Genomic DNA, 20,370 nt, shown 5'->3' with positions numbered 1-20,370 from the left:
CGATTGATCAACAATAATATTTCCACGTTATTATATCAATCATATCAATCTAATCGTGTCGTATCTCTTGTATGAATGATCCGTAAATATTCATACTTATAGACTATTCTTATATTCTATAAAAAAAATGTATGATAAATCATAATCAATGGTGTCACTTGTCAGCAACTTATATTGAAATTTTACTAAGAAAGATGCACGTCTAATTTAGAAAACAAAACCCATTCCTTAAATGTTATAAATATTATCACTTACGATATATAAAGGGCATTTTTAGCCATTTAGAGAAAGTCCAAGTCACTTTATGTAATTTTCCTAAATTTCACTCAAAACTCTGGTTTAAATTTTAAAACACACACACAAACACACACATTCTCTCTCCTTTTTTATTTTCACTCGTTTTTTTCACTTGTCTTTCAGCTTAAGTTTCTCGGTTTTCTAACCTTCGGTGCGCGTTTTCACAGCTACAAAATCTCCCAAACCTTCAGCTGCTTCCATGGCGATTCTAGAGAGAGAAACAAACAGATAAACTAAAAACATTGCTTCCCGCGTTTACCATCAAAGTTTTCATTCATGCGTGCAAGCTACAGCCCCCTTTCCATTTGTTTCATCATCTTAACCGTTTCATCTTTATCTCTTGCCAATCTTCTTCTTCTCCCCATTTCTTCAATCTTTTTCAACACTCATTGAATCCCAATCTGGTTAGCTTAAACCCTTGCCTCTGTTCACAATCGCTTTAATTAATCATTTTTTTTTTCTTTTTTATTTTGAGGTTTTGATTGGTTTCACAAGTTCGTCTGTTGCAGATTATCTGTTTGTTCAATCGTCTAGCTGAATTTTGGGGATTTTTCTTTTTCTACAGTTTGTTGGTTAATTTGAAACTTTGGAACCGCATTGGAAGAAGTTTTTATTAGATCTATTTGATTTGAAACAATGGGAGCGCACGTTAGCAAGAGATCTGCTGCAGCTACTACCTCTTCTGATTCACCTTCAATCACTTTGAAAAACACACAACAAATCATCACAGAGCTTAACGCATATGAAGCAGCTTGCAGATCTGATACTGATCTGCAATCGTTTGACGCCATGCTACAAGCTCGAGCAAACAACGTGATCAATACTTTGGCTGTTGGGGTTGAAGTTCGAGCTTTATCTTTCGATACTTTGAAAGAAGTTACAGAGTGTTTGTTGGAAATGAATCAAGAAGTCGTGAAGGTGATCTTACATTGCAAGAAAGATATATGGAAGAATCAGGAATTGTTCGAGTTAGTAGAAGAGTACTTCGAGAATAGTCTTCAAACCCTCGATTTCTGTTCTGCTTTGGATAAATGTTTGAAAAGAGTTCGAGATAGCCAATTGTTGATTCTCGTCGCTTTGCAACATTTTGATGACGATGAAGGCGTCGAAGAGAACAGATACGAAAAAACTCTCGAAGATTTGAAGAATTTCAAAGACGCTGGTGATCCATTTACTGAAGAATTCTTCAAAATATTCCATTCTGTTTACAGACAACAAATGGTGATGCTCGAGAAGCTACAAGCAAAGAAGACAAAGTTAGATAAAAAGGTGAAGTATCTTCAAACATGGAGGAAAGTATCTTCTGTAATCTTCGTGGCTACTTTCGCAGCGGTGTTGATATGCTCTGTGGTGGCGGCAGCCATGGCAGCACCACCGGTGGCGGCTGCTTTAGCAGCAGCCACCGCCATCCCTCTTGGATCAATGGGGAAATGGATTAACTCCCTTTTGAAAAACTACGAGAACGCCATTAAAGGGCAAAAGGAGATTATCAGTTCAATGCAAGTTGGGGGTTTTGTGGCAATTAGGGATCTTGATACGATTCGTGTTCTTGTTGATAGGCTTCAAATGGATATAGAGGAGATGATGAAGAATGCTGGGCATGTGATTGAAGGAGATGAAATGGTGAAAATTGCAATTGAAGAGATTAAATTGAAGTTGAATTCGTTTATGAAAAATGTTGATGATTTGGGGATGCAAGCTGATAATTGTAGCAGGGATGTTAGACGAGCTAGAACTGTTGTTCTTCAAAGGATCATTAAACCCCCACAGCATAATTGATGATGATGATCATGATCATGATGATGGGTCAATCTTTTCTGGTATGATGATCATCTTTAAAATGCAAAATAAGGTAAAGATTTGTGTTGAAATTTGATGTTTTTAGGAAGAAAAGAAAAGGGTTAGGGTTGAAAATTGATATGGTTATTTTATAATTAAGGATTGTTCATTCATATGTTCATTTGTTCGTATTGATACTATATGATATGGAGTATATTAAATAAAACTTTATAAGATTGTTGTTTTTTTAATTGATTAAGTATCTTAATGGTAGCATGTGCTATATTTTCTTTTTCTTTTTCTTGATGTTTTATTGTTTTATTATCTTTATAATGGTTTTAATGAGTACTATGTTTGACTATTGGAAGTATTGAATGGACAAAATGATAGTATTTGATATGTTACTTTACTTGAGTATTGGGTTCAAGGTCTTTGTCATTTTAACTAATTTAGTCAAGGTTGTTGATGATTCTTCCCTTGTTTAAAGTTATATCAAATATGTTACTTTTTTTTTTTTTTATAAAGAAAATCAAATATGTTACTTTAGTTGAATACTTTGTTGAATTTAAGTTATATCAAATAGGTTACTTTTTTTTTTACAACGCAACTTTGTGGAAGTAGTGGTACGTTAATTTGTTTTTAGATCCGTCCAACACAACTTTTGATTTATGGAAAGTTGAAATGTTTGTGGTAAAAAAACACTCTTTTGATTTAGGAATGAATTTTATAGTATTTTTCCATCATATCATTATTCTTTTGCTTTGGGTAAGGGGAGACACAATTGTAACCATTCGATTTGGTCGTAATGCTACACTTACTCAAAAGCCAACATATATCTCTAGTCGAAGAATATATAGGCGTGGTTCATTTTCAAGATTCATTTAACGACATCGATCTATGAAATGACATTTTTGTGGATTAATTCAATATTCACCATCGATAATACATGTGAATTTAACTCTCTACAGGACACATATTCATTCATATGATTATTACCATCATTTACATTTGTCTTCGTTTATGGTTACTCTCCTAAGATGATTGACTGAATGTTTAGAATACTAATTGTTATTGATAGGTTAAACATGTTGATATCAATGTTTTCTTTTGAAAGAGACTGAAAAATATAATACACATTCACATCCTATGTTAATAAACTTAATATCAATTATAGTAATGTTGATGGATACAATCATACAAGATACATTAATTCATAACTTAAACATAACTGTTTAATGTTCTAGTATTTAAAAATTTATCTTATTATTTAATAAAATTATATTTATTTGTTTTATATCTTTATTTTTATGATTGAGGATTTTTAAAAAAATATTTTTTTTAATGTTTTGTTTAAATACATTATCTAATATTGTAATACATTATTTTATTTTATTTTTTTACGTTTTGTTCGAATACTTTATTTAATATTGTTTTTAGACATTGTGTTTGACTTTTAGTCATACATAGGCTAATCTAGAACACTTATATGCTAATAGATTTAGATTTTTTTTTAATGAATAATAAAAAAATTGATACGACTACGTGTTATGAATTTTTTTTTTTCTTAAACACGATTCCGATTCCATGGACATTCATTTATGACTATCAGTTACGAATAGTGTTGGAATACACAAATGCATAACAATTTTGGTAAGCAAAACCCAATATGCATCTTGGTTTGAAGAATAAAAGATGTTATCTTCCTAGAATTACTCATGACAACCGACAAGATCCATGAAGAAATCTCTAAGTGCGGTTTTGTTCCAATACTTAAAATCTACATTTACTCATGCAATATTATTGCAATGTTCAATATTGTATAGTCCAATCAACAAACACTAATGACACTCTTAAATTCCAATACTCACTCTCGGGAGTACGACCATATGTAGAGTTTTGAACATAATTTAATATTTTGGAAGTGGGTTCAAAACATGCAAAACTGAAACACAGTAATGAATAACATATTTTGATAACAACAAATGCTTTATTAAGTCTATGTGAAATAAACATCAAAATGGTTACAATTCATAATGTTATACATTTCTAAATTAAATCAAATAAACACAAGTGGTCAATCTAATTCATTTGCAGATCAAATGTCTCAAGACTTTGTCTGACTAATAGACTTGGTCGGTGGTATTGGCTTAGTGAAAGGATCAACAATGTTATCTTCTGATATGATCCTATTGATAATGATATCGTCACTTTTGGAGACTAGATACGTCATTTGTGAAGGAGGTGTTCCAATAGGAAGCAACATGCACCACTCTTTGTCAAGGCGCCCCATTCATGAAGGAGTGCCCACATAGAGGTAGGTGCGCCATCTTGGAGGAAGATGTGCCACCTTTGGAAAATGTATGTCATTCCTTGCATAAGATGTGTCATCTTGGTGCAAGGTGAGCCACAATGTTCCTTGATGTGACATGGTATCCCTTGATGTGCCACTTATATTGTGTTGTTCACTATGATGCTCAAAAGTTATGCTCAAGGATTATTGCATGATGTGCCACCATGATGGTTGATGTGTCATGGTGATCTTGATGCGCCACTCTTGCATCATAATGTGTCACTTTGGATCATGATGCTCCATATGTGTGTTGATGATGCTCTTGCAATGCATATCAAGGATGAATGTTCTAGAAGCTACTGCATGGTAGATTGTGATTGGTTGGCCCCATTCATGGGACTATAGGCAGTGTTGCAAAACTCGGCCTACTCGGCCGATTACTCGGAATCGGCCCTCCACCGAGGTGACTAATGTCAACTCGGCCAAAAAACTCGGATTTAGTCAAAATCGGCCAAAAATCGGTCAAACTCGGTCAAAAATCGGACAAACTCAGGCCTACTCGGTCAAACTCGGCCAACTCGGTCAAACTCGGTCAAATGGTCAAAATTGTCATAAAAAGAGAAAAAAATCAAGAATTTCAAGATTAATATGTATAATGCACTTAATGATTTATTATTTAACACAAACATGTGATTATTACTCCATATATATCTTAAATTTCAGTAATTATCCATGTTGTGAGACAATTATGTGTATTTCAGTTTTTATTTATTCACATGTATCTAATTTTGGTTATATATTTCAACCAATTTTGATTTTAACTTATGATTTTGACATATATAATTTTCCAAAAAGTATTTCTACATGAATTACCGAATCCGAGTACTCCCGAGTACTCGCTACTCCCTAGTCGGCCGGGCAGGTACCGAGTAGCGAGTTCTACAACCTTGACTATAGGGCAATAGGCTTCACCCATTAGGGTTTTGTGTGTCTTTTGTATCCTTAGTAAGTAAGTCGAATCTCTATTGGTTGTACTTGAAATCTCTGTCTGTGAACTTTGTGAATAAAGAATACTCACCTCCTACCAGTGGACATAAATCACCTTGACCGAACCACATAAATATTGCGTCTTTTTGTGCTTTTGGTTTTGCTTGTTATCCACACTACTTCTTAACAGAGGTCAACAGAACTTAGCAAATGACATCAGATTTGTTGTGGGTCTTGACAAGTGTCGTCTTATTTCCTAACAATATTAAGAGAAAGTTCATTTGGGTAGGTACTGATAATAAAAGAAAGATTCAATAGGTAACATGGGATATGGTAAAACCAAAGCAAAAGGTGGTCTTGGTGTGGGTTTTCTTCAATCTTTAAACATCGCCCTTCTTGCTAAATGGTGGTGGAAATTAAAGGTTGAGGTGAATTCATTTTGGTGTTCTTGTATTAAAGACTTGCACAAAACAAATTGTATTAATGGAAAGCCTTTCTCTAAAATGTAGCATCCTGGGTACTTGGCTCCATATTTATCAAATAAGGAAGGATCTTGATGAATGGGATTTGCCTCTTGATGATTTTTTTTAAGAAAAATGGGAGATGGAAATCATACTCATTTTTGGAAAGACAAGTGGTGTGGCTTTCTTCCTTTAAAGCAGTCCTTCCTAAATTGTACATGCTAGAAGTAAAAATTGTAAGGTTTTCGAAATGGTAAACAATAATCATGTGGTTGTTTTTAGGGGCAATGGAAGATAATTCCGAGAAAGGGTATAGAAATTGTTGAGCTGGAAGGTTTATCCTAGGCTGTCGCTAACCTTAATCTCTCCAAAGCTTCAAATACTTGGCTATGGAAAGGAGACATGTTGAGGATTTTTTCTGTGCGCTCACTAAGGTTATCGATGGCTGAAAATTTGGATGAAGTTATTGTTGCCAATCAAGCTCATTTGTTTTCTAGTGTTTTTTTTAATGCATCCCTTCAAAAAAAATCTGGTTTTGAACACTGTAGTTTATCGACATATGTAATAGCTGTTTGGTATCCCTTTTCGAATAAAGATATGTTCCTCTTCTTTTATGGACATACATCAGATCTCAATGTTTGTGTGTTTTGTTTGGTTGTATATATCTTTTTTCCATTTGTTTAAATATCATCGGCTCTTTTGTTTAACATGATTTTAGTAGTTACTACAACAGGATATTATGATACAAATAAGACGTGATGTAATTGTATAGAGGTACACATTGATACAATAAATGAGTCGAATGTTAATATTTAACTCTTCAATTCTTTCTCTTGTTAAAAACAACAGATCCTAATCTATGCCACTTGTAGTGATTCTTCACGTTTTATCTCAAAGATCCTCATTAGAACATCTTCAACAACCTAAGTATATATCCAGTTTAATCGAATTAAAATATAGCAATTTATGTAAAATTTCCTATATTTTAATACAAATTGACAAAAAAAAAATATAAAACTTAAGAGTTACCTTATCAGGAGTGGATGCACCAGATGTGACACCAATTGTTACATGCCCTTTTGGTAGCCAATTCTCCTTCTCAACCAACTCACCATGCTGTGTTAAAAATGTAATTGAACCAAATACATATATAAATATCTAACACCATAAATTAAATTACAATTTTGGTCCCTGAGTTTCGCAAATTTTTTCCATTTTGGTCCCTAAAGAAATCTATATGCAATTTTGGTCGTTATTTTTTATGTTTCATAACGATTTCGGTCCCTGGATCGTTAATTTTTTTCAAAATGACCATTTTGCCCTTAGTTAAAACTGATACCACATAGTAATTTAAATATTTTGTTAATGGATGTTTCCAAGGGCAAAATGGTCATATTAGAAAATTAAAAACTAGGTAGTTAGATTTAATGATCCACGGACAAAAATCACTATGAAACATCAAAACGAGGACAAAAATTGCAAACAGATTCTTTTAGGGACCAATACCATAAAAATATGGTAAACTCAGGGACTAAAACTGTAAATTGTAATTTACTCTTAACTTATAAAAGTTATTATAAGTCTTTACCATTAATTTATAAGTTATGTGGTTTCCGGGACCCACTCTTTGTTCACTATCGACCCAATAAGATGGAATGCCACGATCCTCTGCAATCTCTTGTAGGTGTGAAGTGTTGCTTGAATTCCACCCTCCAACCACTAACATAACATCCAACTTTTCATCCACTAATTTATACATTGCATCTTGTCTCTCCTACAAAAGTAGATAGCATTTTAAATACTGTGTACTATGTACTGTATATTGTGTGTATTGTATATTGTATACTGTGTGTGCTGTGTATTGTGTACTATTTACTATTTACAATAACTTGTGTACTATTTACTATTTACAATAACTTGTGTACTATGTACTATATATTATGTGTACTGTGTGCTGTGTAATGTGTACTATTTACGATAGACTGTGTGTACTGTGTACTGTATACTGACTATTATAGACTGTGTACTATTTACTATAGACTGTGTATTGTGTGCTATATATAGTGTGTATTGTGTACTGATTCAAATATGACATGGTTATTTTGGGGTAGGACAGTGTGGGACAGGTCAGAGGTTGGCGGAAGGATTTTTTTTTTTTTTTTTTTTTTTTTGCGGAAACATAAGAACTTACTTGAGTAGCATCACAAATAGTGTTAAAACTTATGAAGTGTTTGTTGACATTTTCTACTCCAAATTTACGCATCATTGTAGTCTCTACTAATTTCCCAATTTCCTCGGTTTCTCCTTTGAGCATTGTAGTTTGGTTAGCTACACCGGCTTTCACAAGATCTGTGTCTGGATTAAAATCCTTAGAAATTGCATATTTGAATTTCTGAAATTATATAATAATAGGGTTAATTGCAAGAAATAGGAATGTAATTTCATTCATTTGTTTATTATACCTCAAGAAACGCTTCTTTGGTTGAGCTAGATCCATTAAGTTCACCACCAAGAATGTAATCACACACATATTTTGCCTAAAACAATGGATTAATCATTAATCATTAATCATTAATGTTTAATACATATTAATTCAAAGATGGTTTTCTTAAATAAAAAAAGGAAATTATTAAACATACCTCATCCATATTCTTCACAATGACATACTTTCCTGCAAAAGATGCTGTTGCTACAGTCTCTTCATGAGAATATTTCCCATGAATTATAGAAGTATAATCCCCTTTCTTGTGCTTTTCAACACTATTCCATACCTTGTAACCCCAAAAAAGAAAATTTGAAAAATATCACATAAGGTGAAGTAAACAAATAATAAAGAGAAAAGAAAAGAAATACCTTAGATACCCATGGACATGTTGTATCTACTATTTGAACTTGCTTATTACTCAAAGTCAACATCTCATTGACTGCAGCCCCAAAAGCAGGCAAAACCACAACATCTCCCTTATTAATCACATCAAACTGTTTCTCTCCATCTTTAACAGGAATGTCTTTAACCTCCATCTCCTCTAGCCTCTAACATGACAGAAACAGAAGTCAATTTTATACTCAATTTGACACATTAGATCAAAATACAGGTTTATCAAATCCATTATGCATAGATCAACTGAAAGCATAACACAACATACATTAAAACAGTGATAAGATACAATTGATTACTAGAAAACTAAGCAAAAATGAATCATAAGAGTACCTTATTAACAGTAGGATTGTGGATAATTTCGTTTGTGATCCAAATCTTCTCATCAGGGAACTGTTTTCTTGCTTCATAAGCTATCTGAACTGCACGCTCAACACCCCAGCAAAAGCCATAAGATTCTGCAAGCTTCACAGTAACATTTCCCCATGTGTATACAAAATTGTTCTCCTTCAGCGTCTTTATGATGTCACCTTGCAGTAGATTAAACATCATATCTATTATAATTTGAACTACATAACGACTAAAATCGCAATTAACTCAAGTGATGAAATCTCTACACCTTGTAACGAGCATGTTTTAAACATAAATTCCTTGTTTTACTGATTTCAAGTTGTAAGCGATAGCAGAAAAGTGAAACGATCATACAAATAAATTTCAACGTTACTGATTGATTAAATTCACATGAATCAGTCATATCTAACAAACTCTCATAATTCAATTCATGTATAATTCAGGAAAAATTCAAAAAAATTCGAACAGATACAACAATTCTTACTTGTATACTCTTGATTCATGAGCTTAAGAGTCTCCTTTTTATGCCCGAACCCTTTCCGGTTGTAGTTGTCGCTTCTAGTCAAATTATGCCGGAAAACTTTAGCATCGAAGTCAGAGCCATCGGCTAACGACGGCGAAGAGGTATCTCCGGTAGAGCATTTGACAAACAGGGGCTTCCGGCACCGGAAGAATCTGATGTTCGGCAGAGATAGTTCTGTACAAGTTGAGAAAGGGCTAAATCCAAGAGATGCCATTGGCAATTTGGAATTTGGAAGGAAGTCTATGTGATCCACTGTATAATTCTGTTTTGTTTTTGTTTTCCCCTTTTTAAAATTTTAGTTATATGTTCATTTCTTTGTCGGATTTACGGTGGAATAATTTCATATTTATTCCCCTTTAGTTTCCATAATTGCACAAATATAAATTTTAATAGATAATTAATTTATAGGTTTTGTAAAAAATGTATAGCTATTAGGTATAAAATTAAATAAGATAAAACTGAACCATGATTGCTGAATTATTTTAATATCTTAATAATTTTAAAAAATTAGTTTTTTACACGTTCGTTCTTATACTTATCAAACATATTGATTCAGATGCAATGTTTGAAAGGTTTCGTTATGAAGTCGTTAGCCAATAACAATTAAAGATCGTTCAAAGTAATCGTACTCATATATTTTTTCATGTGTAAGTATGTAAATGCCGATTTTTTTAATTAATTGGTAAATAAGTTTTCTTGAAATGTAACATACTAATTTCAAATGATTATTAAACGAATGCTATATAATATTATGAATTCAACATGTTATGAAGTTAAACTGGGACTTTCTTCTTTCTTTTGGATCAAAGCAATTTCTATTTTCATGTCCTTGAGAATGATAGAGAGGGGTCTACTTAGCTAAGCAAAATTGAATGAATATATTGTTTGGTCGAAATTTGTCTCAAATTAACAACGAATCATGGACTAATAATTGCTAGGATCTTGGAATTTAGAAAAGTCAAAAATATGCAAATTGTCATATTTATTTTGGTCAAGATAATGACCCAAGAAAAAGAGCACATGATGTTGGTGATTTGTTGTCATCAATATTATTTAAGTGTAATTGGATTACTTTGCTGACCAAAGGTGATCTTGATAAATATTAAACAAGTAAGGAAGGTGTGGAGTACACATTTGTTTAAGTTTGATCAAGTTTTCAAAGTACATTGTCATTTAGGGGCGAAGCCCCTAAACGAACGGGGGTCTGGGGGCAGCGCCCTTGGGAGCGGGGTCCAATGGGCTGCAGCCCCTGGCGGGGTCCAAGGGGCAGAGCCCCTGGCTGAGGTCGAGCTGCCAGGTCAGCGCGAAATTTTTTTTATATAGGGTATGTTGCTATATAAAAAAATGCATAAGAAAATCGTATTTTCAGAGAATTGACCATTGTTTGACCCTTATCCAAACTTCCGTTTTTGTCAGTTTTTATAGTTTATGACAGTTTGAAACTGTCATATGACAGTTTTCAGACAAAGATCATAAATTCGGTTTTGGTCTCATTTTTCTGGTACAGACGAAACTATCATCAAAGCATTCTAAATTCTTGTCTCTCTGAGTCTTATCCGATTAAAGAATATTGGAAGTACCACCCAAATGCTTTAATCTGAAAATGTTTTACACAATTCTCAGAATTCCAAGCCTTATTATACCCAAATTTCTAACACATGACATTTGAACAATAGTAATTTTTATTTTTTATTATAAACAAACCTTTAATCTGTAAAAGAAAAATAAATAAATAAATAATCTTGTTTATAAGGTTGTGTGTTAGTTGTTATACTTTTTTTGGCAAGCGACTAAAGCAAGTCGAAATGTGCCGTTCATTTTTCATTATGTTGTACGCTACTTTTTATTTTATTTTTCATTTAATCTATCAAATTAATGTTATACCTATCTTTTATTTTTCAAAGAGAAATATACAAGTGTCAAATGCACCATATATAATACTTTAATTTGCACCATCTCCAACTGGAAAAAAAATGGCAAGGGAGAAAGAGAGAAAGGACAGCTATGAGAGAAGATAAAAATTGGTGTAAGATATTTGTAGAGTCTTTGATTTACTTTTCAAAAGAGTTTTTATGGAGAGAGTGGAAACTGCAACGTATATGGAGATATAAAGGACCCTGGTGTGTCGATGTGAGATACACTCCTTTATACCTTCGATCATTGACATGTATCCAGTTTCCGATGTAGATAATGCAACAATATTTTGTAATGTTGACTTCCAACTAATAGCACATCCAAATAAAATGAAGATATAACACATAAGGGATACTCTTTTCAATATATCACCCCATGGTCTGAGTCTGCATATCCAACCAATTCATTATGTGTGTTAGCATCATACACTAGACAAACATCATGTGTTCCCTTTAAGTATCACAAGATCCACTTGACAATTTCCCAATAAGCTTTTTTGGGATTACTCATAAACCTATTTACTACATTAACTACATAAACAAAATCAAGTTTGGTAATGGTATTCATGATACTTCTAAATTCTAATAACACTCGAATATGGAACCATGTTCATGTAATTTCTTTCCTCGTCAACAGTTAGTACTTCGATCAAGTTTAAATTGTGCAATCAAAGAAGTTCCAACTTATTTGCACTTATCAAAGTATAATGAGTGCAAAATTTTCTCAATATATTTTTGTTAGAGAAATATATGACTGCCCTGCCTTTTTATCCCTTCAAAACTCCATCTCCAATATCTTCTTTGCAACTCCTAAATCTTTTATCTCAAACTCATTCTTCATAAGCATCTTTAAGTAATCAATCCCAACCATATTCTTGGTTGCAATTAGTATATCACCCAAGTGCAGCAACATATATATATATATATATATATATATATGTGTGTGTGTGTGTGTGTGTGTGTGTGTCTGTGTGTGTGTGTGAACATGAGACAAATCCTTTGAGTAAATATATTAGGATTGTCAAAATTGTACCACAGAAAACCAATCAACATGTTACCAACCGAACCACAAAAATTGATAGTCAATATATTTGGTAGCCAAAATGTTTGGTTGGTAGTGTACCAATTGAATAATCTTGGTACGGTAATGGTACAAAAATTTGAATACCATGATAATATCGTATCAATCAATTCATTTATATATATATATATATATATATATATATATATATATATATATATACACACACGCAATTGTATATTTCAATTGTCAATTGTGTTTAGTGTTTATAGTTTTGAGAATATTATATAAGTCACTAGGTTACAACCCGTGGAAACCACGGGTAAAAGATCTATAAAATTTTATTAAAATAATAAGACATAAGTTTTGTTTAGATTTTTATATATTTGTGTATTTATAGCATTGAACTTTCTAAGTACTAAACTGTAAGAGAAAGAAATAGAATTAGGATGCTATAATAGCAAATCAATGGAAGTATGTTGTTACTTATTGCAATTATTTTCTTTTATTTTTTAGAAAAAAAAATTCAAATGCAAAATATTTGGGTATTATAACATCTTGCTTTTAAGGTCCTAATAAAAAAATGAATATATATATATATATATATATATATATATATATATATATATATATATATATATATAAAAGTGCAATGTGTCAACCTTTTTTCTTTTCTATAATCAGTTCCTTTGTTTTGTTTCAATAAAACAAAAACGTAGTTAATTGACCCTGTAACACAATGTAAAAATTTCTTCAATATATCTAAGCTACATCATAAACAAAGTGAGAATGATTTGAATAAATAAGAAAGAAATTTGGAGTTTGTAAAAAACATCAACATAATTCCAAAAATATTTACCATCCACTTGCTTTGAAATGTGTATAAAAACATCATACTTCCATTTATCTGTAAGAAATTAAAGAAAATGCTATATCAAGAAATAATAACATACTTTTATTAATTTATGTATTATAACAACCTACTTCTGTTTATTTCATTTAAGCATTGTACTCTGAAATATCAAAAGTAAATAAATTAGCACTGAAATATGTAAGTAGCCACACCAAAAGTCAAATATAGCATAAGTTTGAAATATGTATATATGTTAGTGACGTATGTTAATAGTGTAGCTTAATACTTTAAAAAAACAATAGATAAATGTTTGACAGTAGAATAACATGAAAACATGATTCCTTTAGTGGTTATTCAATTATCACTAAATTTCACTTCTTTAGCAATCTGGAAAAAGAAAAGCAATGGTGAAATTATTGTATAAGAATAAATTAGATTAAAAAATATAAAATTAAAAAGGTCGTTATAAGAATCTAGCCTCCATGTCCGGGTCTGTTCCAACCTTCGTTTTGATGATCACATACATTGGGACTTTAGATCAAAGGAATGAAGAAGAGAAATAGAAAAGTTCAAAAGGAAGATGCCATATAAGGGGAGAGAATTGAGAGATGAGGAGATCGGGATTCAAATTGAATCCAATAAAAAAATGAGCGAAATATTTGGGGATTTAAAATTGAATACGATAATTTCAAATTTGAATAGTTTGAATACGGTTATATAAGAAGGGTAAAATTGGTATTTTACTTTTGAAAATTTGAGACTAAAGAGATAACACATGGCATAAAGGATTCTTTTATTAGGTAGGAGGATTTGGTTGTAGTAGTCAATAGTTATTACCACGTTAAAGCACAAAATTAAAATGTTACTTTAACTTTACTTCAATAAAATTCTTTAGTTTACAAAAGAAAATTAAAAGAAGTTGGTATATATCATTTCCAATTTGTACCGACTAAACTTGTTGGTAGCCAACGGTACAAAATTGGTACGGTACTGGTAGTAAATTTTTATACCAACTATAGTTGGTACGGTACATGGTTTAGGAAAAAAAGAAACGGTATTCCACCCCTAAAAATAATAAAAGAATCAAATCTCTTGTACCACTGTGTGGAGACTACTTTAGACCACAAAGATATTTCTCCAATAACATGTATGATCTTTCATGGAATCCGGTAACCCTTCTTGATAGGACATGTAAATCTCCTTATCTACACTACCATGGAGAAATATAGTTTTCCATTAAGTTGTTCAAAGATCAAGTGCACCAACCATAGCCAAAAGTACATGAATCTTCTCGATTCCTTATTTCTTGGAGAACCATTTTGCCACTGACCTAGCTTTGAACCTACGGTTCAACCCCCATAATTCAATCCTTTCCCTTAAAGATCTACTTACATCCCATTGATTTTGCTCCTTTCGATAATGGGACAAGAACCTATGTTTCATTCTTCTCCAATGATTGCATTTATTCATTCATTGTCATCAAATAGTTTGTTACTTCTTTACTCACTACAACCTCTTTGTAAGATCGAGGCTCATCAATATCGATGTATTAGAAGCAACTATGTGAAGATGAAGATCAAACTTTCATTATGTTATGTTCACCACCAAGATACCATGGTAGAACAAAAATCAATGTGAATGATGTGAATGATTCTTTGTTGTCTAAAAATGATTGAAACAAAAGGTTTCTGTTAATAAAGATGTTTCCAAATTAGGTTTGTTTGCAGGTAGGGGAAGAACAACAAAAAAAAATGGAGAAACACAAGTAAGTCACATTCCAAACTGGACTTCTTAAAATTTTAATTGCTATTCTCCTCAATTATATTTCTTGATTGGTTAAAAGTGGATCAAATTAAAATGACATATTATAAAGACTTTATATAAGGTTAAAACTTTTTATAAAATATAAAATGCGACATCTCTTATCCAATGAGCATAATATGCCAATTTCTTTTCCAATATTGGATCAATAGAGCTTTTCTTAATATCTGAATTATAAAAGGGCACTTTTTGGGTGTTTTGGGTTTACAAATTGATACTCTTTCATCCCTCACCACTTTCTCTCAAAACACATACTGTTTTAGACGAAATCTTGTAAAAGTTCGTTGAAAGAAAATCCTTTTGTTGGTTGACTATTATCCACGTTTGTTATTGTAATTTGTAAGTGTTTGACTGTAGTGAGATTTATATTCACAATCTCCACTTACAATAGTAATTAAAGCATGAAACGAGTACAAAAAAATCTTGTATTCCTACACCCTTAAAAGGTTCATCTTTTCATTAATGGATCATATTCGGAAGTGATTTCCAGCTTAAATTGTACTTATCATATTATATGTGAACCACACTAAATACTTTGTGTTATCGTATGGTTGTTTATTATTTATTCTCTTCTATTATATTTCTTATTCCTTATAACTTACATTCCACACATTTGTATCTAGTTTTTAAAATACAATATTCAAGTATTTGTATCATAAAGTATAACCAAGTGAGTTGCTATGAAAATAAGACAACAATATTAATGTTACAAAAGATGACAAAATGTACCCGCTTTACCATTCAACCTCTTGTTACAAGAAAAAAAAATCTTAATTTATTTCTTCACGTTTGATCTCAAATACCCTCATCAGAACATCTCCAACAACCTAAGTATATCCAATTCAAACGAATTAAAATATAGCAATTTATGTAAAATTTCCTATATTTTAATTTTAAGACAAATTGATAAAAATATGAAACATAAGAGTTACCTTATCAGGAGTGGAAGCACCGGATGTGACACCAATTGTTACATGTCCTTTCGGTAGCCAATTTTTCTTCTCAACACATTCACCATGCTATTAAAAATAACACGGTTTTATTTAAAACGAGACGAGATTAAATAAAAAATGAATTATGAAAATTATAAGATATTATTATTTGTTACCATTAATTTATAAGTTATGTGATTTCCGGGACCCACTCTTTGTTCACTATCGACCCAATAAGATGGAATGCCACGATCCTCTGCGATTTCTTGTAGGTGTGAAGTGTTGCTTGAATTCCATCCACCAACTACCAACATAACATCCAACTTTTCATCCACTAACTTATACATTGCATCTTGTCGCACCTAAAATGTGGATTTTATTTATAAAAAAATTCAAAAACGAGCTATAAATTTGGAGAGGAGTGAGCAAGTTTCAAAGGGTGGGAATGTGGATTGCTGTCTGATATGCCTCTTATTGGGTCTGATTCAGATTCAGACTGTTTGATACCAGACTTAGAAGGCCTCTCTGACTCGGTCATGGTAAAAGGTTTGGTGACTCAATCAGATTTAGACTGTTTAGACTGTTTGATACCAGACTTAGAAGGCCTCTCTGACTCTCTAAGTCATGGTAAAAGGTTTGGTGACTCAGTCAGATTCAGACTATTTGATACCATACTTAGAAGGCCGCTCTGACTCAGTCATGGTAAAAGGTTTGGTGACTCGGTCAGATTCAGATTGTTTGATACTAGACTTAGAAGCCTCTCTGACTCGGTCATGGCTCCACTGCTTATTCAGGGCTAAGTCTTACTCTGACTTGATTCAACCAAGTCTGACTCAATCAGCAACTATCAAACAATCATATATTTATCAATAATCTCAAGAGATTTATTTTTTTGTTAAAAAAAATACTTTATCTTTTCTTTATATGTTGAAGAAACATGAAAAATGTTACTAGATAAGAGAGAAGCAATAACTTGAGTAGCTTCACAAATGGTGTTGAAACTTATGAAGTGATTTTTGATATTTTCTACTCCATATTTACGCATCATAGTCGTGTCTAGTAGTTTCCCAATCTCCTCTGTTTCTCCTTTGAGCATTGTAGTTTGGTTTGCTACACCAGCTTTCACAAGATCCTTATCTGGATTAAAATCCTTAGAAGTTGCATATTTGAATTTCTGAAATTATATAATAATAGGATTAATCGCAAGAAATAGCAATGTAAGTTCATTCATTTGTTTATTATACCTCAAGAAAAGCTTCTTTTGTTGAGCTAGATCCATTAAGTTCACCATCAAGAATATAATCACACACATATTTTGCCTAAAACAATGGATTAATCATTAATCATTAATGTTTAATACATCTTAATTCAAAGATGGTTTCCTTAAATAAAAAAAGAAAAACAAAATTATTAAACATACCTCATCCATATTCTTCACAATGACATACTTTCCTGCAAAAGATGCTGTTGCTATGGTCTCTTCATGGGAATATTTCCCATGAATTATAGAAGTATAGTCCCCTTTCTTGTGCTTTTCAACACTATTCCATACCTTTTAACCCCAAAAAAGAAAAAAAAATATCACATAAGGTGAAGTAAAGATTAAAGAAACACAGAAGAGAATTAAAAGAACTACCTTAGATACCCAAGGACATGTTGTATCTACTATTTGAACTTGTTTATTCTTCAAAGTCAACATCTCATTGACTGCAGCCCCAAAAGCAGGCAAAACCACAACATCTCCTTTATCAATCACATCAAACTGTTTCTCTCCATCTTTAATGGGGATGCCTTTAATCTCCATCTCCTCTAGCCTCTAGCATTACAGAAATCAAGTTTTGAGAAAATTTGACACTGTAGATTAAGATACAGATGTAACAGATCATGGTAAAATCAATCATAATAATACCTTATTAACAGTAGGATTGTGAATAATTTCGTTTGTGATCCAAATCTTCTCATCATGATACTGTTTCCTTGCTTCATAAGCAAGTCGAATGGCATGTTCAACACCCCAGCAAAAGCCATAAGCTTCTGCAAGCTTCACAGTAACATTTCCCCATGTGTATACAAAATTGTTCTTCTTCAATGTCTTTATGATATCACCTTACAGTAGATTAAACATCAGCGATTCAGTTCATCTTATGCAATGTTATAATAAACTGCATCTGCGTATCCATCATAGTTTCTATATTGTAATTTAAGCAGGTGATAAGATCGCTACACTTTATAATGCAAATATTCTCAACGTAAATTCCTTTTGTAGCAGATAACTAAGTCGATTAATAAATTAATAAATTTCAATATTGTTATAATTTGATTAAATTCACATGATTCGGTCATATCTAAGTTCTAACAAGCTCTCATCGTTCAATTTGGACTCGATCGCAGAGAAGTCAGTTGATAATTTGAATGAATCTCAAACTCGATGTAAATTGATTAAATTCACATGAATCGATCATATCTAACAAACGCTCATTGTACGATTCAGGAAAAAATTGAACAAAAAAATGAAACTAATAGCATAATTCTTACTGGTGTACTCTTGATTCATGACGTCAAGAGTCTCCTCTTTACGCCCGAACCCTTTCCGGTTGTAGTTGTCGCTTCTAGTCAAATTATGACGAAAAACTTTGGCATCGAAGTCAGAGCTATCGGCCATCGACGGCGAAGAAGCATCTCCGTTAGAGCAGCGGACAAACAGAGGCTTTGGACACCGGGTGATTCTGACGTTCGGCGGAGATAGTCCGGTGCCAGTGGAGAAAGGGCTAAATCGAAGAGATGCCATTGGAAGGAATCAAGGAGGTTTGTGTGATGAGGTTTGTATTCATATTTAGCAGAGCCAACCATGGTGGAATGTTTTGGTAGGAAAAGAGGAAAAAGAAAAACTGTGCCAACATAAAATATTAATATGTCTATATCACAAAGATATGTTAATGACGAGGATCTTGGAAACGGAAAATCCATACAAAAAGTCATATTTTACAAATTAAAGCAGCGAGAATGTTGAACATACACCCATGCATTGAGAGAAGTAGGAGAATTTGTTATTACAAGTTTTACGATTTTTATATGTTTTTACAATTTTGTTTGATTTTTTGTTTTGAAAAAAAAAAGTTTGTAAAATATGAAAAAAAAGTATTGTTTTATTTTTAAAATAAACACAACATTTTAGTTATTATCTTACAGCGAATGAAAAGACAAACACGCAACAAGTTGTGCCGCTAAGCCCTTTTGTTTGGTAAATTCAGTTCTTTTGAAGACTACATTCATAGATCTAGGGGATATAACATTGTTATGCATGATCCGTTGTATTCTACTAAGAAGCTCCACCGCATCCGACGCAAGAAAGTCAAACGTATCAAATGCAAATGGTATGAACGTGTGTTTATTTTCTATGCATGGTTTCTTACATTTGGTGACGTTGCATGTAGTAGTTTTTAATGCAGCATGACCTTCCGTGAAAACCTCGACCCTCAAGCTTACGAGAGGGGATACCCCTGTAAGGTCCACATGCGTGTTTCCCTCCAACCCATCCAAAAATCAAAACGTCAACCGGTCTAAGGGTTGACCTTCATTCTGTCAGGTCAGTCAGGAAATTCACATGAGCCTCTTTCTTTGCGGAACTCTCGACACGCTTACATATGTCGACCAAAACATCCCTAATCATATTGTACCTGTATTTGAACTCCGGGAGTTCTTTGCAATGAACTGCATGCTCACCGAAAGAGTTCAAACATACCTTGCGGCACACCGGACAAATCCCATCGGCTGGGAATATTGGAATCACGAGTCGATATGAATTTGTGAAATAAACTTTTTAAAAACAATAAATTAATAAAAGGCATTTGTAAAAGAAACTAATTCTAGAAAAAAAAAAGTAATAAAAAATTTAGGCAAATTTGTAAAAAGAAGTTAGAAAATGGATAACAAAAAACTAAATTTGTAATAAAGTTATATTAAGGAAATTAAATAGCTTGTAAACTTTATATACGGTATATATTAGGCTTGACAATTGGGTTGAATTCGAGTTTGCGAGTCAGAATACAATGACTCAACCCAACCCATATAATATATGTGTTGACGGGTTAGTGGATTGGGAACATCAATCCAACTCACCCATATAACTCGTTTAATTATATGGAACAAGAGAGATAACCAAAGGTGGAGCGACAAACGATCAACGAAGGTGAAGGTGGAGCGCAGTTGTAGCCTGTGGGTTGGTGCCTTGGTGGTGTGCGATGAGATGTCTGGGTGCAATGGA

The 20,370-nt window shown here is 32.5% G+C and overlaps 3 protein-coding genes across 4 annotated transcripts; 1 reads left to right on the top strand and 2 right to left on the bottom strand.

Annotated features, from left to right (window-relative positions):
• Nucleotides 1–385: 385 nt before the first annotated feature.
• LOC145062000 (UPF0496 protein At4g34320-like) lies at nt 386–2,327 on the top strand. Of its 2 annotated transcripts, none has more exons than XM_079009612.1 (2): nt 386–701; nt 863–2,327. In XM_079009612.1, exon 2 carries the CDS (start codon nt 934–936, stop codon nt 2,074–2,076), a length of 1,143 nt encoding a protein of 380 aa, XP_078865738.1. In that variant the 5' UTR covers nt 386–701; nt 863–933; the 3' UTR covers nt 2,077–2,327. The 2 variants fall into 2 exon arrangements, with proteins under 2 accessions (XP_078865738.1, XP_078865737.1); XM_079009611.1 differs by having other exon boundaries at nt 807–2,327.
• A 4,224-nt stretch (nt 2,328–6,551) lies between these two features.
• On the bottom strand, nt 6,552–9,848 carry LOC145064957 (4-hydroxy-3-methylbut-2-enyl diphosphate reductase, chloroplastic-like). The gene is made up of 9 exons (XM_079012316.1): nt 9,528–9,848; nt 9,026–9,222; nt 8,668–8,847; nt 8,454–8,585; nt 8,277–8,351; nt 8,006–8,206; nt 7,403–7,588; nt 6,844–6,930; nt 6,552–6,737 (listed from the first exon to the last, which is right to left on the bottom strand). The coding sequence occupies exons 1-9, from the start codon at nt 9,778–9,780 to the stop codon at nt 6,672–6,674; spliced, it is 1,377 nt and encodes a 458-aa protein (XP_078868442.1). The 5' UTR covers nt 9,781–9,848; the 3' UTR covers nt 6,552–6,671.
• Nucleotides 9,849–15,821: 5,973 nt separating this feature from the next.
• On the bottom strand, nt 15,822–18,962 carry LOC145061377 (4-hydroxy-3-methylbut-2-enyl diphosphate reductase, chloroplastic-like). The gene is made up of 9 exons (XM_079008823.1): nt 18,642–18,962; nt 18,016–18,212; nt 17,743–17,922; nt 17,527–17,658; nt 17,351–17,425; nt 17,080–17,280; nt 16,283–16,468; nt 16,107–16,193; nt 15,822–16,001 (listed from the first exon to the last, which is right to left on the bottom strand). Exons 1-9 carry the CDS (start codon nt 18,892–18,894, stop codon nt 15,945–15,947), a joined length of 1,368 nt encoding a protein of 455 aa, XP_078864949.1. The 5' UTR covers nt 18,895–18,962; the 3' UTR covers nt 15,822–15,944.
• Nucleotides 18,963–20,370: the final 1,408 nt, after the last annotated feature.

Source organism: Lactuca serriola, chromosome 7 (genome assembly GCF_051521515.1).
Source record: "Lactuca serriola cultivar US96UC23 chromosome 7, Lser_US96UC23_V15, whole genome shotgun sequence".
Lineage (NCBI taxonomy): Eukaryota > Viridiplantae > Streptophyta > Magnoliopsida > Asterales > Asteraceae > Lactuca > Lactuca serriola.
Note: the sequence above shows the minus strand (reverse complement) of the source record. Positions and strands in the feature narration are given on the sequence as shown.

Excerpts from the sequence above, each read along its gene's own strand:
- LOC145062000 (XM_079009612.1), top strand. The coding sequence starts at position 934 with ATGGGAGCGCACGTTAGCAAGAGATCTGCTGCAGCTACTACCTCTTCT.
- LOC145061377 (XM_079008823.1), bottom strand. The coding sequence starts at position 18,894 with ATGGCATCTCTTCGATTTAGCCCTTTCTCCACTGGCACCGGACTATCT. Across the intron at positions 17,923-18,015 it reads ACAATCCTACTGTTAATAAG|AGGCTAGAGGAGATGGAGAT; the intron begins GTATTATTATGA and ends CTGTAATGCTAG. Across the intron at positions 16,469-17,079 it reads CCATTTGTGAAGCTACTCAA|GTGCGACAAGATGCAATGTA; the intron begins GTTATTGCTTCT and ends TCCACATTTTAG.
- LOC145064957 (XM_079012316.1), bottom strand. The coding sequence starts at position 9,780 with ATGGCATCTCTTGGATTTAGCCCTTTCTCAACTTGTACAGAACTATCT. Across the intron at positions 9,223-9,527 it reads CATGAATCAAGAGTATACAA|GTGACATCATAAAGACGCTG; the intron begins GTAAGAATTGTT and ends ATCTACTGCAAG. Across the intron at positions 8,586-8,667 it reads CATGTCCATGGGTATCTAAG|GTATGGAATAGTGTTGAAAA; the intron begins GTATTTCTTTTC and ends TGGGGTTACAAG.